The 27,384-nt window shown below is 36.1% G+C and overlaps 1 protein-coding gene across 4 annotated transcripts in view; it reads left to right on the forward strand.

Annotated features, from left to right (window-relative positions):
• LOC120529514 (tensin-3-like) overlaps positions 1-27,384 on the forward strand; it is a 333,361-nt gene that overhangs the window by 172,005 nt on the left and 133,972 nt on the right. For 3 of the 4 annotated variants that reach the window (XM_039753385.1, XM_039753384.1, XM_039753387.1), the window contains exons 6-11: positions 602-773; positions 2,299-2,349; positions 3,063-3,185; positions 13,371-13,435; positions 14,742-14,825; positions 20,848-20,960. In XM_039753385.1, the coding sequence (XP_039609319.1) occupies positions 602-773; positions 2,299-2,349; positions 3,063-3,185; positions 13,371-13,435; positions 14,742-14,825; positions 20,848-20,960 (608 nt within the window). The remainder of the gene's footprint in view (positions 1-601; positions 774-2,298; positions 2,350-3,062; positions 3,186-13,370; positions 13,436-14,741; positions 14,826-20,847; positions 20,961-27,384) is intronic. The other variant, XM_039753386.1, reaches the window with a different exon arrangement.

Here is a 27,384-nt window from a genome sequence, read left to right on the forward strand (position 1 = left end):
ACTTTTGCTGGCAAACTGTTCACTTGATATCTTCTTATGTCCGATACTTAATGTCTGTGTAAGATTGTTCTCGATTGTGTTCTGTCAAAAGTTATCATAATCCTCATTTTGAAATGAACTATAGGAAAAGTAATGTCAAATGTCTTTCTCTTGGCTAGCAGAGAAAATTATTATTTCCAGATGTTTACTTACTTGAATAGTCCATTCATATTAAGAAGCAATTGCTCATATGCAGTATCATTAAGGGGTTTCTTTGGAGTTTATATTTGACCTGAAATGATCTGGGCTCCATTCCCAGGGCTGCTTTCTGCTTTAGCCCCCAATGTCACTGGGATAAGCTTCCACTCCCAGCTGTATATAATGTGTGTGTGCGTACATGGATATATAACAGTATGTGTTGCAATAACAAAAACTGTTAGATAATAACCAATTTGCTTGTATTGGAATGTCTTTGTTGTTCAATTAAACGATGATGACTTTACTTTCTTATGTTCAAATTTAAAGCAGTTAATGGTCATCTGATATTGACTTGCTAATCTTTCTTTTTGCCCTGGTTTTGCTTTACCTGACTTAATTTTATTTCATTTCATTCTGAATACAGAAGTGTGGACTTGGATCACATTATGGAAGAAGGATATGAATTGGACCTCACCTATATCACAGAACGCATTATTGCAGTTTCATTCCCTTCTGCCTGCACTGAAGAGACATACCTTCACAACTTGCAGGATGTAACACGGATGCTTAAGTCAAAACATGCCGACAACTATTTGGTAAGACAATTTACCATTATCTGTGATGACCTTTGTAGTTTGTGCTGTTTCTAATTTTTTTTTTGTCTTTTTGGTTCATTTTCCAGTATTGTATTTATCTTCATTAATATGCTAGTTGTCATTATGTGTTTAGCCTGGGGGCACTCCTGCTTCAGCTGTTTGTACCATACCATTTTCAAAGTCCCCTTAAGAATGAACAGGGTCACAGCGGGCTTGAGCCTACCCCAGAAAGTATAGGGCAGAAAGCAGGAGTAATCCCCCTGACAGGATGCTAGTTTATTGCAGGGGAACACACTCTAGACTATTGCACATGAGACACACACACACACACTAAGACCAGTATAACATCACCAATCCACTTAACCTATAATTCTTTGGACTGTGGAAGGGAACTGGAGCACCTGAAGGAAACCCATGCAGACACGGAGAGAACATTCAAACTGCAGTCATAGAGGACCCTGGACACAAATGCTGGTTTGGTTAATGCGAGGCAACAGTGCTACCACTGCACCACTGTGTTTGAATTTTATCTCTGTTTTATTATACAGTGCAACATGGTGATGCAGTAGTTAGCACTACCACCTTACAGATCCAGTGCCGTGGGTTTGAAAAATTATTGCCTATGCCCAGTCATTTCCTGTGGTGTTTACATGTTCTTTAAGTATCTGTAAGGCATTTGCTACAGGTACTATAGGTATACAGTAGGTCCCGATCCAGGTGGTTTGTCGTGTGATGGGTTCGGCAATTCGCTATCAGCATATTCTTCCAACCTCCTCCTCCTCCTACTTCCACAATTCCCAAAGATGTGCAGGTTCGGTTAACTTGCAATTTTAAATTGACCCTAATTAAAGATTAATATGGATATGTGTGTATGAAGTGAGCGTGGTTTGTTCTAGTGTTGTGTCCAGTACTAGGAGAATAGCTTCCTGCTTCCCACAACCTTGAATTGTATTAAGGGGTTTCAATTATTTTATGTTGCTTTGCAGCATTTAGTTTTGTTGTTTTATGGTCATTCTGATTTCTATAAAATAAAAGATTAGCTGCTTGGCCTATCTTTTAGTTTGTTTGTGGTATTGTTTAGCTTTATTTTCTAATTTATTTTCTGTATCTCACATATTACTACTTTTACCATGTTACATGTCCATCAATGGGATAACATTGTTTACAGCAAAGTGTGCCATCAATGAGTGGCACAGTGATGTAGTTCTTAGTGCTGCTGCCTTAAAGCAAGTTCCAGCTCAGCCTTGTTTTTGATGCATTTTGCTGTTCTCCTGGGTCCACCTGGGTTTTCCCCTACATCGAAGAGAAGAGAATGTTATGTTAATTATTGACTCTAACATAGAGAAGGGTGAGTAAGAGTGACCTATGGTAGACTGACACCTTGTCCGGGGTTTTATCCAGCCTGGGGCCAAATCCTGCTGGGACAGGCATGCGTGTCCATTAAATTGACAAAGCAGTTTAACAAAGTGAATTGACGGCCAAATGCTCTGCTAATCAAAATATTTGTATGTTGGCTTTTTCACAGGTATTTAACCTTTCAGAAAAAAGATATGATCTTTCCAAACTTAACCCCAAGGTAATTTTCTTTGAAAATTAGCATTCCTCAGGAAAATAACACTTTTTCAATCCTATACCTGTATATTCTTCAATATCAGCATTTAAGTCGGTGTCAACAGTGGTCATTTGAAAAAAGTATCTATAAAAGTTTCATCCAAAGTATAGTTAGCTTAATATTCATATCAGTTTTACTATAATGGATGAAATATTAGGAAATTAGCTTGATGAACTTCTCCAAATGCATATGTTTTATCAATGAGACTATAATATATATATCTCAAAGTTTCTAGCATGTACTTTCTGCCATTGCCAAAAGCAAATTTCAGTGATTATTGCTGCTTTTGCCACTGGCCATGCCCCTTTTTCTTGTGGGTTGTTTTGATACATTTTATTTTGTGACCTATTTAATTGGGCCCAGAAACATGTTTTTGTTCAGGCACACATTGGGTGTTATTTATGCAGAAGCGATTGAAATGTATGATTAAGTGGCCATTAGCAATTACAAATTCCAGATTAGTGATAATTAATTCTTTCTGTATAATAAGTTAGTAGAAAAGCATGTGTCCTAAGAAACCATTTTCCCTAGATCTTCTCTGTATGATATTAAATAATAATAGTATTACTTCGAAGCATTATGCATTTTTTTGTTAAAGAATATGTACTGTGTAGCCTTGCATTTTCTTAACTGCTTTTGTAGTCAAAAACACTTTGATTTTCCTGTTCTTGTTTCAGATTATGGATGTTGGCTGGCCTGACCTTCATGCCCCACCACTTGATAAAATGTGCACCATTTGCAAAGCCATGGAAAATTGGCTTAACAACGATCCCCAGCATGTGGTTGTAATTCACTGCAGAGTAAGAACATGATAAATCCCTTAGTGTTATTTGCACATTTAAGCTATTGCAACATTCCTAATTTTGTTGATTTGTCATTTTTTATTTGAAATATTAAGTTTTTTGGTAACAGTTATTTTTAGAAACAAAACAGTGTTATGACAAAAAAAATTATAAACTGCACAAAAAAGCACCGAAAGAAGCCTAATGCTGTGGGTACTGAACACATTATTTTTATGCATAGCAATCCTGTGGTAGTCAGCACCCACATAAAAATTGGTAAATAAAAATCAGCAGTTTTCCCTCTGCTACTGAGGGCATGACATTTTTTGGATTACAGTTGTCACACCCTAGTCTTGAAGGGCTATCGTGTTTACTTGTTACCAATATAGCCAGTTTCAACTTAAAACTTGTTTCGAGGAAACTCTTTCTTAAATATGCTCTTCTAGTATTTTTTTAGATTCAAATTTTATATGCTGTATGATGTGAAATTTACTAAAGTAAGCATTCATGTTATTTTCTGCAAAATAACCAGTTATAACCTAAACATAGAAAATCATTTATTGGCACCAGGGGCCTCATGTATAACGCCGTGAGTAGAATTCACACTGTAACATGGCATATGGACAAAAGCGGAAATGTGCTTACGCACAAAAAAATCCAGATACATAAATCTGTGCGTACGCCAACTTCCACGTTCTTCCACTACATAAATCCTGGTCAGCATGAAAAGTAATGCACATGCACGCACCTGCTATCCCGCTCCAACTTCTCCCAGAATTATGCCTCTTTGAATATGCAAATCAATATAAGTAGCCCTTAACCTCAACCTTCCGTGAAAAGGCAACGGGAAAAGCAAGAGGGAAAATAGAAGAATTTCAGCGAATACCAAATGGTTCAAGCTCAAGTTCACAAAGTCGCACAGTGACCGAAATAAAAAGGAAGTTGTCAGATATCAAAGTCGCCGTGAAAAGGTGAGTTGTAGCCCACCGTCTAAGTGTCATATGAAAGCTTATTAGGGTACAGAGGAAAAAAAAGGCACACAGTGGGGAAAAAAGCATGAAATGTCAACTTTAATCTCTAAATTTCCACTTTAATCACGTAGTTTATTTTCTCATTAAAGTAGAACATCATAAACTTAATTTTAAAATCATTTAATTTACTAGTTTCTCAATCCCATCATAACTAAAATAGCACGTTAAATGCTTTGTTTTGTATTTAATCTTCTATGTGCTCTGTGTGTGTGAATCACTACGTGCTTCCGGCTGTTCTCTTTCTCCGACAGGACACAGAATCCATTACATTTGTGAAATTACAGCTCTCTCAATAATTAAAATACTGAGATGTATACGTGATATCATTTTCACGATGATAGGAGTTAAAGCATATTATTAAACATGGGAACATGGTGGCACAGTGATTCTTCATGTCTCATGCAAGATGCTTGCTGTGCCGTGTGCTACCTTCGATGAAATACTTAATCGTAGCAGTACTGTCTCTTTCAAACGTGCTAACCTCCAATTCCTATCCTTACTTTTCTTTCTCCAAAAACCCAATCGCCACACAATCAGCTCAGTAATAGACGTTAATCCATCTGTAAGCTTAGAATACCGATTCTTCAAAACTTTTAAGGAACATCGAAATATCTTCATAGTACGTGTTTAATTATTCTATCCATCTATCCTTCCAGTGTTGTGTCAACACCAGCAAGAATACAGCGTGAGGCAGGAACAATCCATGAACAGAGCGCCAGTGGCTCGCTAGCGCTGCAGCACCGTATCGTTAAAGTTTTAACTCTATAATATAAAAAACATATTTCGCTGCATTTCATCTTAAAAATGATATCGTCATCATATGTAAATACGCACTTTATAAAGTGGCTCAGGTTGTGCAATATTAGAACTGTATCGCAAGTTTACAGTGAGGTAATTGTACTTATAAGTACAAACAGTTCTACAAGGAGCACTTGATGGACTGATTGTGTGCGTTTAGAGTTCTTGGGATGAAACTGTTTCCGAACTGCAAGGTCAGTACAGGAAAGGCTCTGAAGCATTTGTCATATGAGAGCAGTTCAATAGACAGCATGGCTGAGGCAGCGTGTGCTTGATGCTGTATACCAATAATTCTCTTTCCGATCAGCTGCTGTACAGCTGTGATTCACACTCAAATACAGTGATATAAATACTCCGAGTAGTGCAGTGAGAGTAATATGGAAAAAGATGATCCGATGTGGGATTTGAGGTGGAGTGAGATTAACAACGCTAAAGCAGTTATGGTATTTGGAATAGTTTGACCATTCTGTGGACCATTATATTGTTACAAGTTAATTACAATCAGATGCATTAAACTAATAAACAATATGCGCTTCATTTCAGTGTGTTTATAAAGCCACGTCAGGGATGTGGCTCTAAAAATGAAAGGATAACCACACAGAAACAGTAGCATTGCTTTGACGCTGGGTGCCACCACTCTGCAAAACCGAGCAGAGAACTTGCGTAAGACAGGGTATGATCTACCGTGGAAATGTGCATGGCTTTACAGCAAGTTTAGGTTTTGTACATTGCAATTTGAACGTGGAAACGTTCTTATGCAACATTTTTGTGCGTATGCACCATTTATACATGAGGCCCCAGGTCATTAAGCCCAACATACAAAACTAATAATACTACTGACCCAAAACCTAGATATACTATAATACATTACAGTCCTAGGGAGTTTCTATTAACACCATTTCTCTTTTTCTTGTGGGCTTCAAGTTTACTTCTAGCCTGGTGTGCCTCCTTGTGGCATTTAGAGGTTCCTTCAATATCTGCTTGAAACAAAAATGAGAGCATGCAGTAGATACCATTTTAGACTTTCCTCCTTTTTAGAACTTATCACTTTAGTTATACAGTAATTATTTACTTCATTGTCCTTTCTATCCATTTTTCCTTGAAAGGGTTACAGTTGTATAATGCTTATATGCTTTTCCAGCTCCTCGTGGAAAGTTACGTGGTTCCATTTCATCTTTTGATTGGACTGGTGTAGTATTAATGTTTTCTTATTCCAGTCTGTATTCCAAGAAAACATAGTTACAATTGCAGCAATTTTTTCATTTTTAAAATGGGGACCATCATTCCAATCTGTCCATCTTGAGGTACTAGCCCTGCCGTCCTCATATCTTTGAGGGGCATACTAACTGAGATACTCCACAATATCAAGTACTTGCATTATTTCTGGTTGGACCCATACCCAAAATTTGCTTCATGCTTACTTCTGCCCCTAGAGCATATTTTATTTAGGACTTCCATAAAGTGCTTGTGCCAACACTCAAATATATCTCCAGGTTAAAGTCAATTAACTTTTTGGCATAATGATAAAAATCAAATAAAAAATAAAAATATGGGTACATTCAAGTTATCACAGCACAGAATATCCCAGCCTAACAACTTCTCTTACTACTAATATACATCAAATATGATTGCTTTTGTAACAAGTATCAACTACATTCTAAAAGTGGAAGTTTAAATCATTCTGAACAGAGGCCCCTACTAGTTATTCTCAGCACACCTTCACTAACCAATTTGTTTTCCATATCTTTCCTGCAATATAAGCAAGCAAATACACTAATGCTAATCACCTGATAGTGGGATATATTTTTATATTATAACAATTTATTATATTTTTTTGGAAATGGAAATCTAACACTAATGTACTTTTCTCAATGTAAAATAAACGCAACAAAAAATTAAAAAGCTAATTAAGGAATAAACTAAAGTTAAAAATGACTCACTTATTTTGAAACTAGTTGTAACAAAAACCCACAGCCACTAGCAGTGCGCAGGACTGAACTTCAGAATTACTGATTTAAAGGACTGATGTGGATTTTTGAAGTTACAGGGTTTTTTTCTCATTGATGCCATGCTGGTATTTGTCCCAGACAATATTTTGTATTTATTTTTATATAACTCGATATCTCCCAGTGGAACTTGTAAAGGATGTTAAATGAGCAGCGGACCACAAATGAAATACAAACCTTTAAATTTGTTTAATAAGGGGGGAAGAGAAAGAGAGCAGGCTTGATCTATATCTAATCTATCATCTCAATCTTTATAATTATAACTATCAACGTAATAATAAGCTGCATGGCAACAACTCTTGGGGGAATAGGAAATTAAGACCTAAACTATTTCACTTCCAGTTAAGACTATAAAATGACATCAAAAACTCAGAATCAGTGTCTCCATGATGGGACAGTTAACTTCGTAAGCTGGAATGTTAAAGGCCTGAATCATGAATTAAAGAGAAAGAAAGTACTTTCTCACCTAACAGGTCTAAATGCTAAAATAGTATTTTTACAGGAAACCCACTTACTAAGTAAGGATCAGTTCCGCTGCAAAAGACTGGACTGGCCAAATGTTCCATTCTAGTTTTACAAAGAAAACTAGAGGGGTGGGAATTCTCATACATAGAACAGTACCATTTGTAGCATCAGATGTAGTATTGGATCCTGAAGGGAGATATGTGATGGTCATGGGAGACTTATCTAACTGTAAAATGATTTTGATAAATGTTTATGCACCTAATGTTGATGATAAGGAATTTATACAAAATTTATTTGCATCCATTCCCAATCTGAACACTCATAAACTTATAATGGCTGGGGACTTTAATTGTGTTCTAAATCCACTTTTAGATAAGACTTCCTCCACAGGGGGAACGGCAACTAACACCGCAAAGATAATTACAAAGTTTATAACTGATCACAACTTATCAGATCCCTGGAGGTTTTAAACCCAAATTCAAGAACATATTCTTTCTACTCACCAGTACATCATTGCTACTCAAGGATTGATTACTTTTTATAGATAATAACTTCTTGCCTAAGATTAAATCTTGTAAATACGATGCTATTGTTATTTCAGACCATGCTCCATGATCTTGGAGCTGAAATTACTAAGCCCCATACACTCACCCCAAGAGATGGCCTCAATCCGCTTCTATTAGCTGACGAGAATTGTACTGAATTTATATCCAAACAAATTGAATTCTTTCTAGAGACAAATACATCCCCTGAGATCTCTGCAGGAATACTCTGGGAAACTCTTAAGGCCTTCTTAAGAGGACAGATTATCTCATATCTTTCCCACAGAAATAAATCCGCTAAGAAAGTAGCAGAGATAAAAAGCGAAATTACTAAAATAGATGAAGAACATGCCAGACTACCAAGCGAGACTCTACATAAGAGGAGGCAGGCTCTACATTCAGAATTAAACCTCTTGACAACTAAAGAAACTGAACAACTAATTTACAAATCCAGACATCATTATTATGAACATGGAGAGAAAGCTAATAAGCTTTTAGCAACAAATTCACAAGCAAGATGTACGCAACGCAATCTCGTAATTACTAACACTAACGGAGATAAAATCATCGAACACAAAAATATAATGTACACTTTTAGAGACTACTATAAATCCCTATATACTACTGAGTTTAAAGAAGACAATATACAATCTAATGCATTTCTGGATAAATTACAGATACCACAAATTGACGCTTTAGTGTGGAGGAACTCGATAAACCTCTGTCATTATCAGAATTACTGGATGCTATAAAGTCACCCAAGGTGGAAAAGCAGCAGGCCCTGACGGCTACCCTGCAGAGTTTTACAAGAAATTCTCCGCTCAGCTAGCTCCCCTCCTATTAGCAACATTTACAGAAGCCAGAGATAACCAATCTCTTCCACAAACCTTTCGCCAAGCACTAATCACTGTCTTTCCAAAACAAAATAAGGACTTATTACAATGTGCATCATACAGACCAATTTCACTTCTGAATAACGACGTTAAAATACTCTCTAAAATCATAGCTAGAAGGATGGAGAAAGTGCTCCCTCAGTAATATCACAAGACCAAACTGGATTTATTAGGGGCCACACTTATCTTCAAATCTTCGACGCCTGTTTAATGTAATATACTCACCAACTAAATCAAACACCCCAGAAATATTATTATCATTGGATGCAGAAAAGCATTCGACATGATTGAATGGAAATACCTTTTACTATTTTGGAGAAGTTTGGGTTTGGCCCAACATTTGTGCATGGATTAAATTACTGTATACTAACCCAGAAGCTTCAGTTTGCATCAATAACATTTGCTCAGACTACTTTAAACTAGAACGTGGCACAAGACAAGGATGCCCTTTGTCACCACTGTTGTTTGCAATTGCCATTGAACCACTGGCAATACATTGTCGAAATACTGATCAGATAAAGGGGATTAGCAGAGAAGGACTGGAACAGAAAATCTCATTATATGCAGATGACATGGTACTGTATATATCGATCCAGAAAATTCTGTGCCTGCAGTCTTAGCAGCACTCACAGAATTTCAAAAGCTCTCTGGTCTCAGAATTAATCTGAATAAAAGTGTACTCTTTCCGTGAATTCTCAAGCATATAATATTAGATTAGACACCCTTCCTTTTATCATTGCAGAACAGTTTAAATACCTCGGGTAAACATCACAAGTAAACATAAAGCTCTTTATCAACAAAATTTCGCCTGCATGGAAAAAATTAAACAAGACTTGCATAGATGGTCAACCCTTCATCTCACACTAGCTGGAAGAATTAACACTGTTAAGATGAATATTCTTCCTAAGCTCCTTTTTTTATTTCAAAACATACCAATATACATTAATAAATCGTTCTTTAAGCAATTAGATTCAACAATAACCTCATTTATTTGGAATTCTAAACATCCACGCATCAAAAGAGCGACCCTACAAAGACAAAAGGCAGAAGGCGGCATGGCTCTACCTAACTTCCAGTTTTATTACTGGGCAAATATACAGTCGATAAGAACCTGGACACAAATAGAAGAACATACACAGGCATGGACCGCAATAGAAGTAAAATCCTGCAGTACTTCTTTGTATTCCTTGCTCTGTGCTCCAATAAACACACGCTATCGGCAATACACTAATAACCCAATTGTGCTCCACTCACTTAGAATCTGGAACCAATGTAGAAAGCATTTTAAGACGGAGAAGCTTCTTTCTGTGGCACCCTGCAAAAGAACCACCTCTTTCAACCTCACAAACATATGCAGTTTTTAATATCTGGAAAAATTTGGAATTAACTTGCTTAGAGATCTTTATATAGACAACGCCTTTGCATCCTATGAACAATTACATTCCAAATTTAACATTCCAGCTACAAATTTCTTTCACTATCTTCAAATCAGGAACTTTGTTAAACAGAACCTTCCAGATTTTCCTCATCTTGCACCCTCATCCACGCTGGAAAAATATTGCTCAATTTCAAGGAGTTAGACTCCATCTCTACAATATATAAAATCCTTTTACAATCCCTTCCTTTCAAAGATCCAAGAGGACACTGGGAAAATGACCTCTCAATTAATATATCAGAAAAGGAGTGGAAAGTAGCAATGCAGAGAATTCACTCAAGCTCCATATGCAAAGCATACAATTATACAACTCAAAATTATATATCGAGCACATCTGTCTCACTAAAACTCTCCAAAATGTTTCCAGGGCATGATCCAACCTGCTAACGCTGCAACCAAGCCCCAGCCTCACTAGGTCACATGTTCTGGGCCTGCACCAAATTAACATTATTCTGGACAAAAATTTTAATTACCTCTCAGACAGTCTTGGACTCACAATCCCTCCTAACCCATTAACAGCTGTGTTTGGGGTTCTTCCAGAGGGTCTTAAAGTGGAGAAAGACAAACAAATTGTGATTGCATTCACTACACTGTTGGCACGCAGACTTATTCTGATAAACTGGAAGAACCCAAACTCTCCTCTTTAAGTCAGTGGGAAACTGATGTGTTATATTATTTAAAATTGGAAAAATCAAATACTCAGTTAGAGGATCTGTGCAGACTTTTTCAAAACATGGCAGGATCTAATCAGTAATATTTTGAAATAAGTTTATAAAGCACAGAGAATTTGTTGATTTAGGTATTTTTACAAGCCTTAAATTTTACACCGCTTGGCTTGCTCTCTCTCAAGGGTGGGGATCGATCTGTTCTTAGCATAATTTTTTTTGTAAAACTTGATTGCTATGTATTGATTGTAATAAAATTAATAAATAAAAATTAAAAAAAAAAAAAAAATTTAAGCAGAATGCACATCACACTGCTCTTTTAATATGAGGTGATGCTGTTGAGAGGCTGGGTAGTTTTACATTTTTTGGGAGTGATCATCATGTTGGCACAGCACATTTGGGATATTGTTAAGGATGCTCGCTGGTGTCTCAAGTTCCTCAGACTTCTCCATCCATTCTCACTAAAAATTTACAGTTGCACAGTACATTTCAACCTCATTGGCTGCATATTATCTTACTACGGCACCTGCTTGGCTAAACAACAACATTTATTTATATAGAACATTTTCATACAAAAAAAATATAGCTCAATGTGCTTTACATAATGAAGAATTGAAAAATAAAAGACACAGTAAGAAAATAAAATAAGTCAACCTTAATTAACATAGAATAAGATGGCCAGGGTGGACAGAAAAAAAAAACTCCAGACGGCTGGAGAAAAAAATAAAATCTGCAGGGATTCTAGACCATGAGACCGCCCAGTCCCCTCTGGGCATTCTACTTAACATAAATGAAACAGTCCTCTTTGTATGTAGGGTTCTCACGGAAGGACTTGATGATGATGGTCATGTAGATTTCTGGCTTTTAGTCCATCAATGTTGGAGCATCATGATGCTTTGAGTAGGTGGTGCTGTATCAGGATTTAGTTAAAGTGAAGTTATGAGAAGGCCATGTTAAAGTAATGTGTTTTCAGCAGTGTTTTAAAGTGCTGCACTGTATTAGCCTGGTGAATTCCTATTGGCAGGCTATTCTAGATTTTAGGTGCATAACAGCAGAAGGCCGCCTCACCACTTCTTTTAAATTTAGCTTTTGGAATTGTAAGGAGACACTCATTTGAGGATCTGAAGTTACGATTTGGAAAGATTATAAAGTCTGCACAGTACAAAATATTAGTGGAACCCAGCTGTCTTCTGTTTAGGTCATATACAACACTCACTAGTAAACATTATTATAAAAGATCACAGTATGTTTAGGGCAAGTTTCTCTCCACAGATTGAAAGATTACTGACCAGCCAATCATAATAGCAAATATTGTGACATAGATACAAAGCACTATCATTATATCTTTCTATCTTGGATGCTATGTAAAGTATACTTTTTACTGCGTGTGTCTTTTTGTTGGTATTAATTTCACTGTCCAGCAAGTAACAATTTCATTACACTATATACACATGGCAATATACTTGATCTTGGCCTTTTTGATTCCATGAACATTTTATGACAGAAAGGGGAATGTCAAGGAATGAGTATTCTTCAGTTTAGTTTATTAGTCATTCATTTACATTTTCAGTTATTCTTTTCATGCCATAACCTCTGAAGGCAACTGATTTTGATTGTTTTTGTCTCTCAAAAGGGGTCTTGTAGTCTTTTGTACATGCTATTAGACTTTACCCAGTCCTGCTTATAGCTGGAATTGCATGATTTATTTAATACAGCCTTAAACACAACTTTTCCTGTGATTTACATCTTCACATACCTCTCTTGTGACTACTTGTTTGTCTTTCTTGTGATGATGCAATGTTTATATCAGACACTCAGGAATGCTCTCCACTGTAAACATTTAGAAGGCACAAGATAATATTTCACAATGTTTAATCTCTGTTAAACTTGCTATACTCATCATGCATGCTTCAATGTAATGTTACGGCACTTTGAATTAAGATAATATTTAGGTTACACCATATTCTGTTTATAGACCCAAGACTGGGTCACCTTAATACTGTTGATAAAATTTAAAGCTGCTATTTATTGTATAAGGCTTTTAGTTAGTGAGACATTTTTTTTGTGATATTCCATTGTTTAGCACAGAGATAGTTTTCTGTTTTGAAGCTGTATAATAGTGCGACAGATTTGCAAATTATATTGTAGTGCAAGATGCAGGAATTTAATAGGAACAGTTTAAAAACTGTAGTTTATAGACCAAACGTTCCAAACACTTATAATGCATGAGTCAAATCCAGAATTAAATTTGATACTTTTGAGTCTTAAGCAGACCTTTAAGAGTTTGTTTCCATTTTCAAGCCGTTAATATCCCATGCTGAATTAAACATGGTTTTCACATAAACAGCTGTAACTCTGTCTATTTCAGGGTGGCAAAGGAAGAATTGGAGTTGTGATTTCTTCTTACATGCATTTCACCAATATCTCTGCAAGGTAATGATTTTTCTCTGTAAGGTCTTTTTCCTTTCATGAAGAATTAGTCCAACTACAAATATTATATATTTCTTTTTTTATACATTTATATATGATATACAGCTACCTATATGTTAAATAAAATACCGTTTTAAACAATGTGTCATTAGAAATTAATGTACACTTACTAAACTTGATTGTGCTTTGTGCTATACTCCAAGAAAGAGAACAACTAGCAAATACTTAAGCAATGCAAAAAACAATAAAGTGGTAATTAAATAATACAATACAGCACTGATAAAGTGTTTTAAGTATTAACTTTAATTTCCTGAAAGTAGAATTTTACACTTTTTGCCTGTAGTTTTATATATTACAGCTCTGCAGACTGCGACTAAAATGGTCAGAAAAATAGGCTTTGGCAATTATCATTTCTATTTAGTTTCCCAGTGGAGAATTAAATCATTGAAACTGTAAACTAACTATATTGTAACAGATGCAAAAGGCCTTTTATTGTTGAGCAGATGTGCCGTCAACATATGTGTTGGTTTGGGTATCCCCCTTGGACATCCGTGAGCTGCATTCCACTTAAGGCTGGTTTATGCAGTTCATGTGTCCATGCTGGGTGCAAGGGACACGCATTGAAAATAATGTCATATTTTGAAACATGCACAAAAATATTTCCTAAGTACATGGAGAATTTCATGGAGAGACTGGTTATGATTGTTCCATAATGATAAACGAAGGGCTGAATTTGATGCAACAGGTCATAAACAGGTCATACATCTTGTTGAGCTCATGCTTATTCTGCCTATTTCAGCAGCTCAATGTGAACATGGCTTTTCAGTACAGAACAGAATAAAGTCAAAAGTTTGAAACCCACTCAGTGTCTTAACCTTGGAGGAGTTAGTCAAAGTCAGCACAGAAGGCCCGTAACTTCAGTAGTTTGATCCCACCGCAGGGCACACACGCCCACACACTAAGCACACACTAGGGACAATTTTAGAATTGCCAGTGCACCTAACCTGCATGTCTTTGGACTGTGGGAGGAAATCCACACAGACACAGGGAGAACATGCAAACTCCATGCAGAGAGGTCTCCTTATTGTGAGGCAGTAGCGCTACCATTGCGCCACTGTGCCGCCGATTTGTACAAATATTCTATGATATTAAAGTGTCTGTGGCAGTTGTTTGTTAAAGTTTCATTCTGTTGCTAGCCCACATTTACTATATATTTTTATTGAATACAATCTACAGTATATTAATTTTACTATACATTTATCCTTTTCACTTCTAAAACCTTGCTTTGTATTTTTACTTGTGTATTTAGTGCGGATCAAGCATTGGATCGGTTTGCAATGAGGAAGTTTTACGATGATAAAGTTTCAGCATTAATGCAACCCTCACAAAAAAGGTAAGTGTATCATTGTTTCCATGATGACAGAAAAAAAAACACGTCATTAATACTCAAAGATTGGAGCCATTCGTTCAAGGCAGTATCAACTAAAACTGATGGGCAAAAAAAAAAGAAAAAGATTGCTTAATTGACAAAGTCACACATTGAGTGTCTAGTTGTACTCATATTGCAGCAAACTGGTGTCTGACTAATACATCATGACTGGTGATCCAGACTTCAGCAATCCCATTAGTGGTAAGCCTTTCAGACTCCTGCTTAGCTCTCATTAAAGTAAATTTGCCTAAGATTTTTTCTTTTTTTTGCCTTCCATTTGACATGATACATACCTGTAAAGTACAGACATAACAAGACAGTCATAGCTAGCAAAATATGTGGATATATAAATAGAGGCATTCAATAATAGTTAAATACATTTATAGAGCACTTTTCTTACCTACTCAAGGCCCTTTACATAGACCGTGGAACTACTTCAACCACCACCAATGCTATTTTATTTCAAAGTGTTGCTGACTCTTGCCTTGATCTCTTCCATGTGTCCACACTGATTTTTCTTTTCTATTTTATTCATTTTTCTGAAATGGTCTATCCCAATAATATGGGTGTTGGACTAGTTGGTGAGTTCAATTTTCATGGTATGCCTAGGTGTGTGAATTTCCAAGGCTCATGATAGGTTCTGACTCTCCATTACCTTATAATATGGTTCATTTTATATATATATATATATATATATATATATATAAGTATGTATATATATATATATATATAGTATGTATATATATATATATATATAAGTATGTATATATATATATATATATATATAAGTATGTATATATATATGTAAGATTTAAACTGTACTATAATAAATTAGTTTTGAATATCATTCAATGCTAGCACTCCATTAGCACATACCTTTAGAAATTGCAGAACCTGAGCAACATCTGTATCTATGGTCATTTCAACAAGCTGAGGTTTCGTCACAAATTTCTGGAAGTAGTGTTAAAGGTGATACAGTCTAGTGAAGTGATGCAATATAGAAGTTCTAATGATCCGAAAGTGTCCAAAGGTGGGAGAGAAGTGAATGCAAGGAGGAAAAGGAAAGGAAAGTAAGCTGTCTAGCGAACAGAGGTTCATTTGTATCTTAACAGGCTGGTTGAGCTAGTGGCTTGGGGTGAAATTAGATTGGGGATCCTTTATGATTCATTGTATCACAGCCCAGAATTGTCATTGGGAAGAAGTAACACCAGCTGGTTCAGTATGAAGTAAGGTTAGCTATGTAAGAAGGAAATATCCAACTATATATTTATATTTGAAGAGCTAATGAGTAGTCTCGGCCACAAGTAAAACCCTTATTTCTAAGTCATGGCTGGAGTTAGAGACTGACAGCTTTTGGCAAGAAACAGCTCAGGTTTTCCAAGTACACTGTAAGCACAACTTTGACGCCAGATATCTTACTAATTTCAAAGACCGCCAGACAAGTGGCACTTACTGTACCTTAGAAGGTATTTAGGGTAGAGCTCTTTGAAAAGAAGAATGAAAGGTTACTCAGTTTCTGTCCTTGAAAGAAATGGAAAGCAGGGTGCGTGTAATTTGAAGTCAGGTTAAGAAGTTTTTCAGTGCGATCACTTTGTATTGTGTGGGAGTGGAGTTAATTCATCTACATAATAAATGAAGCGGTAGAAAGAGACCAACTCAAGATGCCTCAGACTTAAGACAGGAGATGAGTGCCTCTTTCAGTAAAATGAGTCATGTAAGAGCTGATCGGTCATGTTAAAAGATCTATGTTAACCAGTGAACTCGGGAGCATCATTAAAGCAGTGTCAAGTAAAATGAACAGGCATTAATTTAGTACAAAATTCAACAGCAAATAGTCATATTTTGAACCTATTGCAAAACTATACAGATTTTCTTTTCAGTATTAATAGTGGTTGTTATTGTTAATAGAACTGTTAGTGTTTACATGAGAAAGCCATATTACATACAAAAATAGCATTTAAACTTATTGTTAACGAAGACATTTTCATAAAATGTAGTATTATCTTGGGCTTTGCAAACAAATGCAAAAAAAGAAAAACCTTAAAGTAAACATTAACAGTCACGTATTTTGATCACTTTCATCCATATTCATTAAGATCACTAACAAACATTTTATACTGTAATGACACAGCTGCGCCTTTAAAATTTAAACAAGGACTTTATGCTTTGTTCACAGCTAGCTCCTGCCTTGTCTTTGATGTAGCTGGAATAGGCTCTAACCCTCTCCCCTGAGTTGGGTAAAAAAATAAATACATTGATAATATTATCAAGTAATTTTATCCTGAAAATATTTGATGAGCATGACATCTCCTGTCTTGTTCTGTAGTTTGTTTTCCAACCAGAAGTGATCGCTTTTGGCTCATACCTTTAAAAGCATGGGAGTAAGAGACAACATTCACATGGTGGATGAAAAACAACATTATGCTTTTATTACAGTGAACAGCAAACCATCATGAATTATAAACCAATTTGTTCAAATGAAGGAAAAAATCATACTATTATATGTGGAACGAAATGGTTCTAAGGGCTCATTTATACTTCATGCTCAGAACACGTACACGCACACATCATGGCTGCTACATGTTCCCAGCGTTCATTTGACACGTATTAATGCGACGCATGCGCATGTTGAATTACCAGTAAAAAGTTGGGGGGCGCAGTGTGATTAAAGTAGGAATGTGACATCAGAGTCTCTGTTTACTATCTACATGGATCAGAAAGCTGCTTTAAGGATCCTCTAGGATAGATGTGTGTGCTTTGATGTTTAATGAATGGTTCAGTGTGGTGAAGCAAAATGCCGACATACAATTGCATTCTTGGTGCTTTTATATTCAAGCATCGCATATTCCCCATCATAATGACACGATACATTTAAAAGTCTCACATACCATCTTTTGTGCCGTCTTTTTTTTTTTGCAACTTCACAATAGCAACATAATGTACAGCGCTGTATTTGAGCCACAGAGAAAAACAATTAAGGACGTGGTGAAAAGGTGTATTTTGTGATTAAAGTGGACATTTCGGCTTTAATCTCGAAATGCCTACTTTAACCTCATAGTTTATCATTAAAGCAGACTGTCGTAAATGTCATCCCAGTTGTTAATCGCTCTGACCTTCTGGGGCTTCCTCCTGACTTGACAGCAGGGGCAAACAGCAAAAGATCATAACACAGAACACATTAAATGTATGATATTCCAGTTCTCTGCACATGTAGAATCCTTAGATTTATACGTGATATCATGATGAAATGCATTAAAGTATGAATGCTACATTTTACAGACAAATTGTTAATTTCATTTAAATAATGAATACTGTTAATAATTACACACACAGGGGTGACACAGTAGCGGAGCAGTAGCGCTGCTGTCTCACAGAGAGTCACATCGCTGGTATTCCCTGCCTAGAGTTTGTATGTTTTCCTGCAGGGTTTCCACAGTGTGTTCTGGTTTCCTTCCAAAGATATGCAGATTTGGGGATTTGGTGATGCTAAAATGACACTAGTGTATGTGAGTGCTTGTATTCGCCTTAGGATGAACTGATGCCCCATCCAGGGGTTGTTTCTGCCTTGCGCCTAATGCTTGTGGAATGGGCACATCCCTGGATTAATGGATTCAATCATTAAACATCCTTTTCAGAGATATTGCAGCACAGTGTCATCGGAAGTTAATGGGTGTTCCAGGCAATTCACAACACAGCAAAGCTGAACCTGTTCTCACCGTGATGATATTTCACACTGCCACCTGGTGGGTTCTTCCAGATTTACGTAAAGTACATGCGCAAGTATAAACAGTAAAACGCTTGTGCAGCAGTAGCGTCCACTGGAGCATGCGTTGTGTCATGTGAAGTATAAACCTGGCCCAAGTATGCAAAGCAACACCAGCTAGACTCTATACTTCACAATAGTTGTCTATGGACCCCTGCTCCATGATTGTATAAATTCTACAAAAACTGTGAATGGAGCCCTTTGAGTTGGAAACTTAAGAATAAACATAAACTAAAACTTGAATAATGCACACTATTCATAAACCTTAACAGGATTGCCAAAATTAATTGATAAAAAGTGTTTCAATGAATCATACATCAGGAAACTGACTTTACTGCTTTGGACATACAAAAATAATTTTGGAGCAACACCGATCAAAAGAGGTTTTCAGTATTTCTCAAAAATGTATTTCAGTGGTGATAATACATATTAAAAGGAAAAACTATTGAACTATTTGCACTTAATCAAAACATAAACAATACATTTTTGTTTTGTAAGTTGAACTTTTGAAAATTGTAGTTTTTTGCCATTTATGTAGAAACCAGTTCTAAAATGTTTCTAAATGCCAATGATGTTTTTTTTTTTTTTTTAAACTGTTTTTTCATAATTTGAAAATTTACACTACTGGATTATGCCTTTCTTGTGTTCATAGTAGGGAATAAATTGAAAGTTAACAAACTATATAAACTGAACAAAATAAAACTAATGAATGTCTTGCATCAGTACACAAGGCATTTTAGCATCCATCTATCCATCCATCCATTATCCAACCCGCTATATCCTAACTACAGTGTCACGGGGGTCTGCTGGAGCCAATCCCAGCCAGCACAGGGCACAAGGCAGGAAACAAACCCTGGGCAGGGCGCCAGCCCACCGCAGGGTGCATACACACACACACCCACCCACACAACAAGCACACACTAGGGACAATTTAGGATCACCAATGCACCTAACCTTCATGTCTTTGGACTGTGGGAGGAAACAGGAGCACCCGGAGGAAACCCACACAGACACGGGGAGAACATGCAAACTCCATGCATGTAGGACCCGGGAAGCAAACCTGGGTCTCCTAACTGCGAGGCAGCAGCGCTATCCACTGCGCCACCGTGTCGCTCATTTTAGCATCTTCTATCCACAATTGATTATTTTAGTTGTTTTTTTGCCACTTGGCTGTTTCTAGTTTGAACAAAATGTGACATTAACACAGATTTTGAGTCATAGTTTATGACTAGTGAGTGACTAATAATCAGATTAAAAAGCATCTTTTTTCCATAAGCATATTGGGTATGTGAATCCCGTGACAAAAGAGTATAATCTTTTTATCCCTAATGTTCTCACCAGTTTGCTGAGTAGTGACCTGAAGTATGTAACCTTCTGACCTGAAGACATAAAGAGAGGGATTTGGGATTTCTTCAATATAAGTAATCTTCTGTATGATGAGAGTAATGCATGTTTTTTTTCACCAAGTCATAAAGTTAAAAAAAAAAAACTGTCAGTGAAAGTTTAATCTTGTTTTCCTTCAGCTGCTGGCTGACACAGGTCACATTGCGGGCTGTGAAAAAAATGTGAGGCAGTAAATCTGTTTCATGTCTCTTGACTTTTTGGGCAATGCTAAACCAAAACCACTTAACCTTAGTCTACTGAGAAAGTTCTTTTTGCAACATACTGTTAGAAATGTACACGTTTCAGAAACAGTTAAAATTAAATCATATTTCAGACTCCATTATCTTAGGCATTCCTGGACAAAGTAATCATCAGATAAATTCTGCTTCACCTATAACTTTTCTGGTCTTTTTAGTGTGTAAAATTAGTAAATAAATTACTTACAAACTTTCAAAGTAAGAGTGGTATTTTTATTCCTTTAATTGTATAGGGTGGTCCAGATCTAATTATGCAATTTTCATTACGTTATAACTTATTAAGTTTATTACATAGAAATTCACCTGAAAAATCCAAGACCATCGAGAAGTGTGCAAACTGATGACATGAAAAATCATCTTTGCGGTGAACTGTAATCGTCCCCGCATAAATCAAAGTCACCCAGATGATCTGGAGCTGCATAATTAGATTTGGACCACCCTGTATAGATAGTCCACATAATTAATAGATGTGTTAACAAAATTTGGGCTTTTATCTCTCAAAGTTTGCAAACTCAATTTTGAATACTGTTTTCTTGAAAAAATGTTTGCTTTAATCATTTTCTATCTGTTATCTAAAATTTAGATATGTACAGTTTCTAAGTGGCCTACTGTCAGGCTCCATGAAAATGAACACTTCTCCCCTTTTCCTGCACTTTGTCATCCTTCATGGAATACCAAGTTTTGATAGTGGAGGAGGTAAGGGTTATTTGTCAGTAAAATGTTTTTTTTCCTATTTATATTACATTGAAAATTTATAAGTCCAGAATAAGACAAATGTGGGTTCTTCAAAATGTTTCTATACTCTATGCTGTTGTGAACCTTGCTGTTAATATGCAAATGTGTCACTATGTCATGAATATGGCTGCAAATGTATTTGTTTGTTTCAAAGAACAACAGGGAATTGTATGATATGATATATGAATTATATGATTTATGTGCGGGATAATGTGTCAAAGGATCTGAAATCCACCCATTTATGTGGTCAGTATGGAGCAATAGTTTACCTTGCATTTAACATAAGTGGACAGAGAAGTTCAATAATTATCAGACAAATGTGACAGACTCCGAATGTTCTGAACAGTAGGTCACTTCATCTACTGAGGAGAAGCTAGCAGTAGAAACAATATTGTGTGTGTGTGTGTGTATATATATATATATATGTGTGTGTGTGTGTGTGTGTATGTGTATATACACTACTACTTGGTAGCTTATTCCAAGTGTCTTATCGTTCTTTGTGTAAAGAAAAACTTCCTAATGTTTGTGCGAAATTTACCCTTAACAAGTTTCCAACTGTGTCCGCGTATTCTTGATTAACTCATTTTAACTCATTTCAAATACAAGTCTCGATCCACTGTACTAATTCCCTTCATAATTTTAAACACTTCAATCATGTCACCTCTTAATCTTCTTTTGCTTAAACTGTAAAGGCTCAGCTCTTTTAATCTTTCCTCATAATTCAACCCCTGTAGTCCTGGAATCAGCCTAGTCGCTCTTCTCTGGACCTTTTCTAGTGCTGCTATGTCCTTTTTGTAGTCTGGAGACCAAAACTGCACACAGTACTCAAGATGAGGCATCACCAGTGCATTATAAAGGTTGAGCATAACCTCCTTGGACTTGTACTCCACAGATCGTGCTATATAACCTAACATTCTGTTAGCCTTCTTAATGGCTTCTGAACACTGTTGGGAAGTTGATAGCTTAGAGTCCACTATGACTCCTAAATCCTTCTCATAAGGTGTACTCTCGATTTTCCGACCGCCCATTGTGTATTCAAACCTAATATTTTTACTTCCTATGTGTAATACTTTACATTTACTGACACTAAATTTCATCTGCCACAAATCTGCCCAAGCCTGTATGCTATCCAAGTCCTTCTGTAATGATATAACGGATTCCAAATTACCTGCTAATCCACCTATCTTGGTATCATCTGCAAACTTAACCAGCTTGTTACTTATATACTGTATATATTACTCTAAGACAAGTTGTATTTTTGTGCAAGATAGTGAGAGCTGGCCTAGCAAACACAAATATTTTTCCCTGAAAACACTTAAACTTTTGGACCACTGATATAAGTGTACTAAAATGCAGGGAGATTATACTGAAAAGAATTGAAATTAAAATGTTTTTATTATAAGTAAAGTATTTTTAGAATCCTAATATGCAGAATATTTTTCAAAAACTCCATGCAGTGGCATGTACATCAGTGTCATATCTTTATAACAAATAGCTTTATATAAACATAGAGGACAGAAAAATGTAGTTGTATCTTGAGAGTCCTGTTGTGAAATGATGAAACAGATATGACTGTGATACTGGTCTTCTGATAATGTTCTTTATTCTTATAGTCACGTAGGGGCTTATGAGACATGTGTTTTTATTTATTTTTAATACTATGACTGGGTGATAATTATAAACTTATAATTAACATTAACGGATACATTCTGTGTTTTTCAAGTCAAAATTATGTCTTCACAATCTTAGCATATATTAGTTTGCCAAACGAAATTGCGTTTTAAAATGAGGAATATTTTTAAAATTTTTAAAAATGAGGCACTTTATCGTGGAGGTGAAGGGCTGGAGTTTCTTTATAAAGAAAAGCCATAGAACTTGACGAATACAACAATTTTTTAAGCCAAAAAAGTTACTTATTATTGATCCCCATCTTGAGATTGCATACATGTTGCAAAAAAGTATGTCCTTATTGTTTTAAGTAGCAAACCATTGTTGTCAGCCATTTTGAAACATGAGTCTTGAACAGGTCTGTTTGCATCACTTCACCAACTAATCCATTCATGTTCCTTTAGCAGCACCAATTCAAATAAGTTTAATCAGGTTGAAATTTAGCAAGATTAGTGCTGAGTGCTCATTCCTGCTTCACAACCCTAGGTTCTACATGGAGTTTGTGTGTTTGGTATAAGTGAATGTTAATAAATTTACAAAGTCAAAAACATTGTGTTTAGTCCTTTTATTACCATATTTTTCAGTATGCTCTGTTGTACACTTTGGCATTTTCTTTTTCTGAAAAGATGGCGTGGGTCCTTCAAACATCTATGGCTTTTATTAAAGCACAGTGTTATCAGTTCAGTTCAGATTTTTTATGTGTACAAAGTACAGTGAAAGTCATATGTGCCCTTTACACTAGGCTTCCACTCAGCATGAATCTTACTCTGTCAGCTATGTGAAATAACAACACAGAATGTTGTAGCTTGGGTGTTTGGCATTGGGTTTTCATAACTCCACTAACCACGGCTCCTGTAAGCAGACAAACGAGCAAAAAACGTATCCTTATCTAAAGAAAATAGGACCAAGAATCTATGATAAAATGTATTATTTACTGTGTAGTTATTTTTGTCACAGCCATGCCTCAGAAACGTGGATTGCACGTTTTCTTACATTGAAACCCTTACTGCTTTTGAGTGGATGTATTTAATATTTTTTGTCATGGGGCTCCTGGACCCTTCACTTCCATTATTAAGTGCAAGGGTGGGCTAGTTATTTTTTTTTTAGATGTAATAAATATGTTTCTTGTAAGTGGGTAGCGCTGCTTCCTCGCAGTTAGGAGACCTGGGTTCACTTCCCGGGTCCTCCCTGTGTGGAGTCTGTATGTTCTCCTCGTGTCTGTGTGGGTTTCCTTCTACAGTCCAAAGACATGCATTGGCGATTCTAAATTGTCCCTAGTGTGTGTGTGTGTGTGCGTGCGTGCGGGGTTTGTTTTCTGCCTTGTGCTCTGTGTTGGCTGGGATTGGCTCCAGCAGACCCCCGTGACTCTGTAGTTAGGATATAGCGGGTTGGATGATGGATGGATAGATGTTTCTTGTAACAAACTAAAATATACCATGATTGTGAAGAAATAGCTTTGACTTGAAAAATACAAAACATATCCCTTAATATCTGTTTGTTCAAAGACATATTAGGAACCCATGGTGACAGTTTGATGATGGTGTTTAATGGTAAACCTTCCAGTACAACTTAGGTGTTTTTGCACCTTAACCAAAAGTCAATACACATAAAACGGTTTGTTTTTAATTTTAGATTATTTTCTATCATTTGTCTCCTTTTTTTTTCAGCAGCAGCAATATTTCAATCCAAAAATTTATTCCTTATTGAGTGAAAATACAAATTTCACTTTCACTCCGTTGACTTGCTCATACTGCCTTCTTTCTGAATTTCATTCCCCCTATTGATTATTTTACATATCTGGGAATTGCCATATCTTTGTCAGCAAATGAGTTTTCTGCTTTACGTTTCTGTCACTCATCTGCAGATGTTGAGGCTTAGGCTTATCATCATGTAGTATTTCCCAGTACATTGGTAAGACAAATGCCATTCTCTGTAATAATTTAAATCACTGTCTTGTACAGGTAAATGGACACATTTTATTCTTCTTTGCTTACTTTTTTCCCTGCTATGCACTACATGTTTTTTTCTTTTTTTTTAGTTTATACATCAGAAAATTACTGCCAAGAAAATCACCTAAATTATTTCAACACAGCAGAACCTTTTTTTTAAATTTCAGAGATAAAATAATAAGAACCATGAATAATGCCAAACTGTGAATAATGAAAGGTCCCCATTCTGTTACGTTGCTTTAGGAGTACAGCAAACTTGCTTATATGGTATTTATTAATATATGATGAGCCTTTTTCAATTTAAGAAGCGGACTCACAGCTTATTATTTTCCTTTCTTATGATGTGTTTTTTTGGTGGCTGTCAGGGCCCAGGCACATGGCACAGATATATCCGACACAGATGCTTTGCACTTATTTTTTTTTTCTCTCTCATCAAAAAGATAGAAATGTCTTGTAAATAGTAGTAAATCTTTGCTCATCATAGTTATTTCACATGGTCTTTCATGTTTTCTGACCCTGAGAGGGGGAAGTAGAAAGCTCATTTAAAGTTTGTTTTGAAACGACGCCATGCCGCATACTCAGTTTTATACAAATTTAGTTTGTACTTCCTTCCATTAAATGGCACAAGAACTGGAAGATTGGTTTGCACTACTCCATACTGGCACGTCTGCTTCATAGTTCCAGCAGGTCATGTTTGTGTATTAGGGTATACCAGAACACCCAGAGAGCCTGGGTTTTGAGGGACCAGTGCTGTATACTTAGGAGGCTATGCCTATCACTGCCAATAGTGCACTACATAGCACAGTGCATAATATGCTTAATCCTTGCAGAGCAAAAAAGTGTTTTCATAATGCTTTTTTTTTTTATACTCCGCTAATATGCCACTGAAATGAACATTCTGCCAGGATTTTTTTACATGCATAAAGCAGATCAGGCTGTGACGTAAAATAGGAGGTGGAGTACGTTTACATGTAGCTGGCTGCTACACCTCTGTGATGTGACTATGGCCTTGCAAAGCATTATGGGGTGCTGTAAATAAAAAAAAAAAACTTCATCTAACTAGCCACGTGGAAAATTTCCAGAAAAATACTTGCTGAACAAGGTCACTGACGAACACTGCAAAAAGCAAAGCTTTGGTGAAGTTTACTAATTAACACTAGAAAACTTTAATGAGAATACAATAAAAAGTCTAAGTAGTAACACAACTGTAGTTCTGAATTCTCATACCAGAGCAGAAGCTACAGTGATCAGCAGTAAGAAAATCAGAGTTTTAAAAAGTTTAGTTGCTTGAATCCTTTAGAACATACAATAATTTCAGAATTTAACCTTTAATGGTGAACTGACACAAAGTTCTTTAAGCTTAAGTGGCATTTTTATCAGAGATAAAGCACTTTTCATGTTTATTACCTGGAATTCAGCCTACTTAAGTGGCTGTGAAATCTTGCAATGACTCTAGCTGAGATTGTGAAAACTTCAGAACTTGGTGTAAGACCTATATATATATATATATATATATATATATATATATATAAACCCAAAATTAACAAAGTGACATTTCAATATATATATATATATATTGAAATGTCACTTTGTTAATTTTGGGTTACAGTGAACGTTGGAGTGGAAGGGTAATTATTTTCCCCTTTTTCAGACAATATCTCAACATTGTTGGGTGAAATTATTCTTATCCTTGACTGGAGCCCACTAATTCAGTTGGGCTCCAATTTTCCCCTCTGATGTTCTGTTTTCAGTTATTTGTTCATTTATGTGAGGGTTTGAGAATTTGGAATGGTAGGTTTCAAAAAGGGAAAAGAGGCACAGCAGACTGGCCCTATACCTTTTTGTTCCTTTTGTTTTAGGAAAGCTATAGACTTATTGATCTTAATCCCTAACTAATGTATGTTTTCTCTTTGGCCACTGGCTTTTCTTGCTAGTCAGTGTTTTTCTATAGTTGCTCAAACCTTTGAACATGCTGTCTTGATTACCTGCAGATTATCTGAATCTCAGGAATGCAAACACTGTTGTTTTGCAGGACATTTCTTTAAATCCAAGGATATTACTTTATTTGCTAAAATATGCCACAGGGTTGTATCATTGTTTTTATTCTTTTTGTTTTGTTCCTCATAAAATATGTAGTGTGAATGCTGACACAGTGCCTAGTATCTTGGGTTTGAATCCAAGAACCAGTTATCTATGTGGAGTCTGCATATTCTAAAAACAGCTGCATAGGTTCTTCTCAAGGTATTCTAGTTTTCTTCCCACATTTCCAATAGGTGCTAGTTAAGTTGTTAAGCTGTTTAGAGTTTCCAAATGAGCCCAGTGTGTGTGCACGCTGTGATGGACTGACACTCATTTCAGGGCAGTTTCCTGCCTTGCACTCAGTGCTGCCAGGATGTCTCTCTACAATCCTGAATCGGATTAAGCAAAGTTTAAGTATGTTAATGTGATATTAAAAGGAGTTCAGGCTGTTTGATGCTAATTTTCATTTTTTTTAATTATGGAGGACGCACAGTGGCTATCATTTTGGTGTGTCCCACCACTATGTACAAATTACCCTTCAATCCTGAATTCAGTAAATCATTGCTTGTTATTTTCTATCTTCTCTTTTTGCAAAAGCTTACACACTAAATCTGTTTAATGTAATCATGTAATTCCTCTCCTTTAATTCTCTTAATTCATAATCCTTTATCATTGATTTTTGCACCATTAACAAATATTTTTTTTTATTTTTATCTGTCGATCCATAAAGTCTAACACTGAAAGCCAAT

The sequence above is a fragment of the Polypterus senegalus genome, chromosome 5 (assembly GCF_016835505.1).
Source record: "Polypterus senegalus isolate Bchr_013 chromosome 5, ASM1683550v1, whole genome shotgun sequence".
Lineage (NCBI taxonomy): Eukaryota > Metazoa > Chordata > Cladistia > Polypteriformes > Polypteridae > Polypterus > Polypterus senegalus.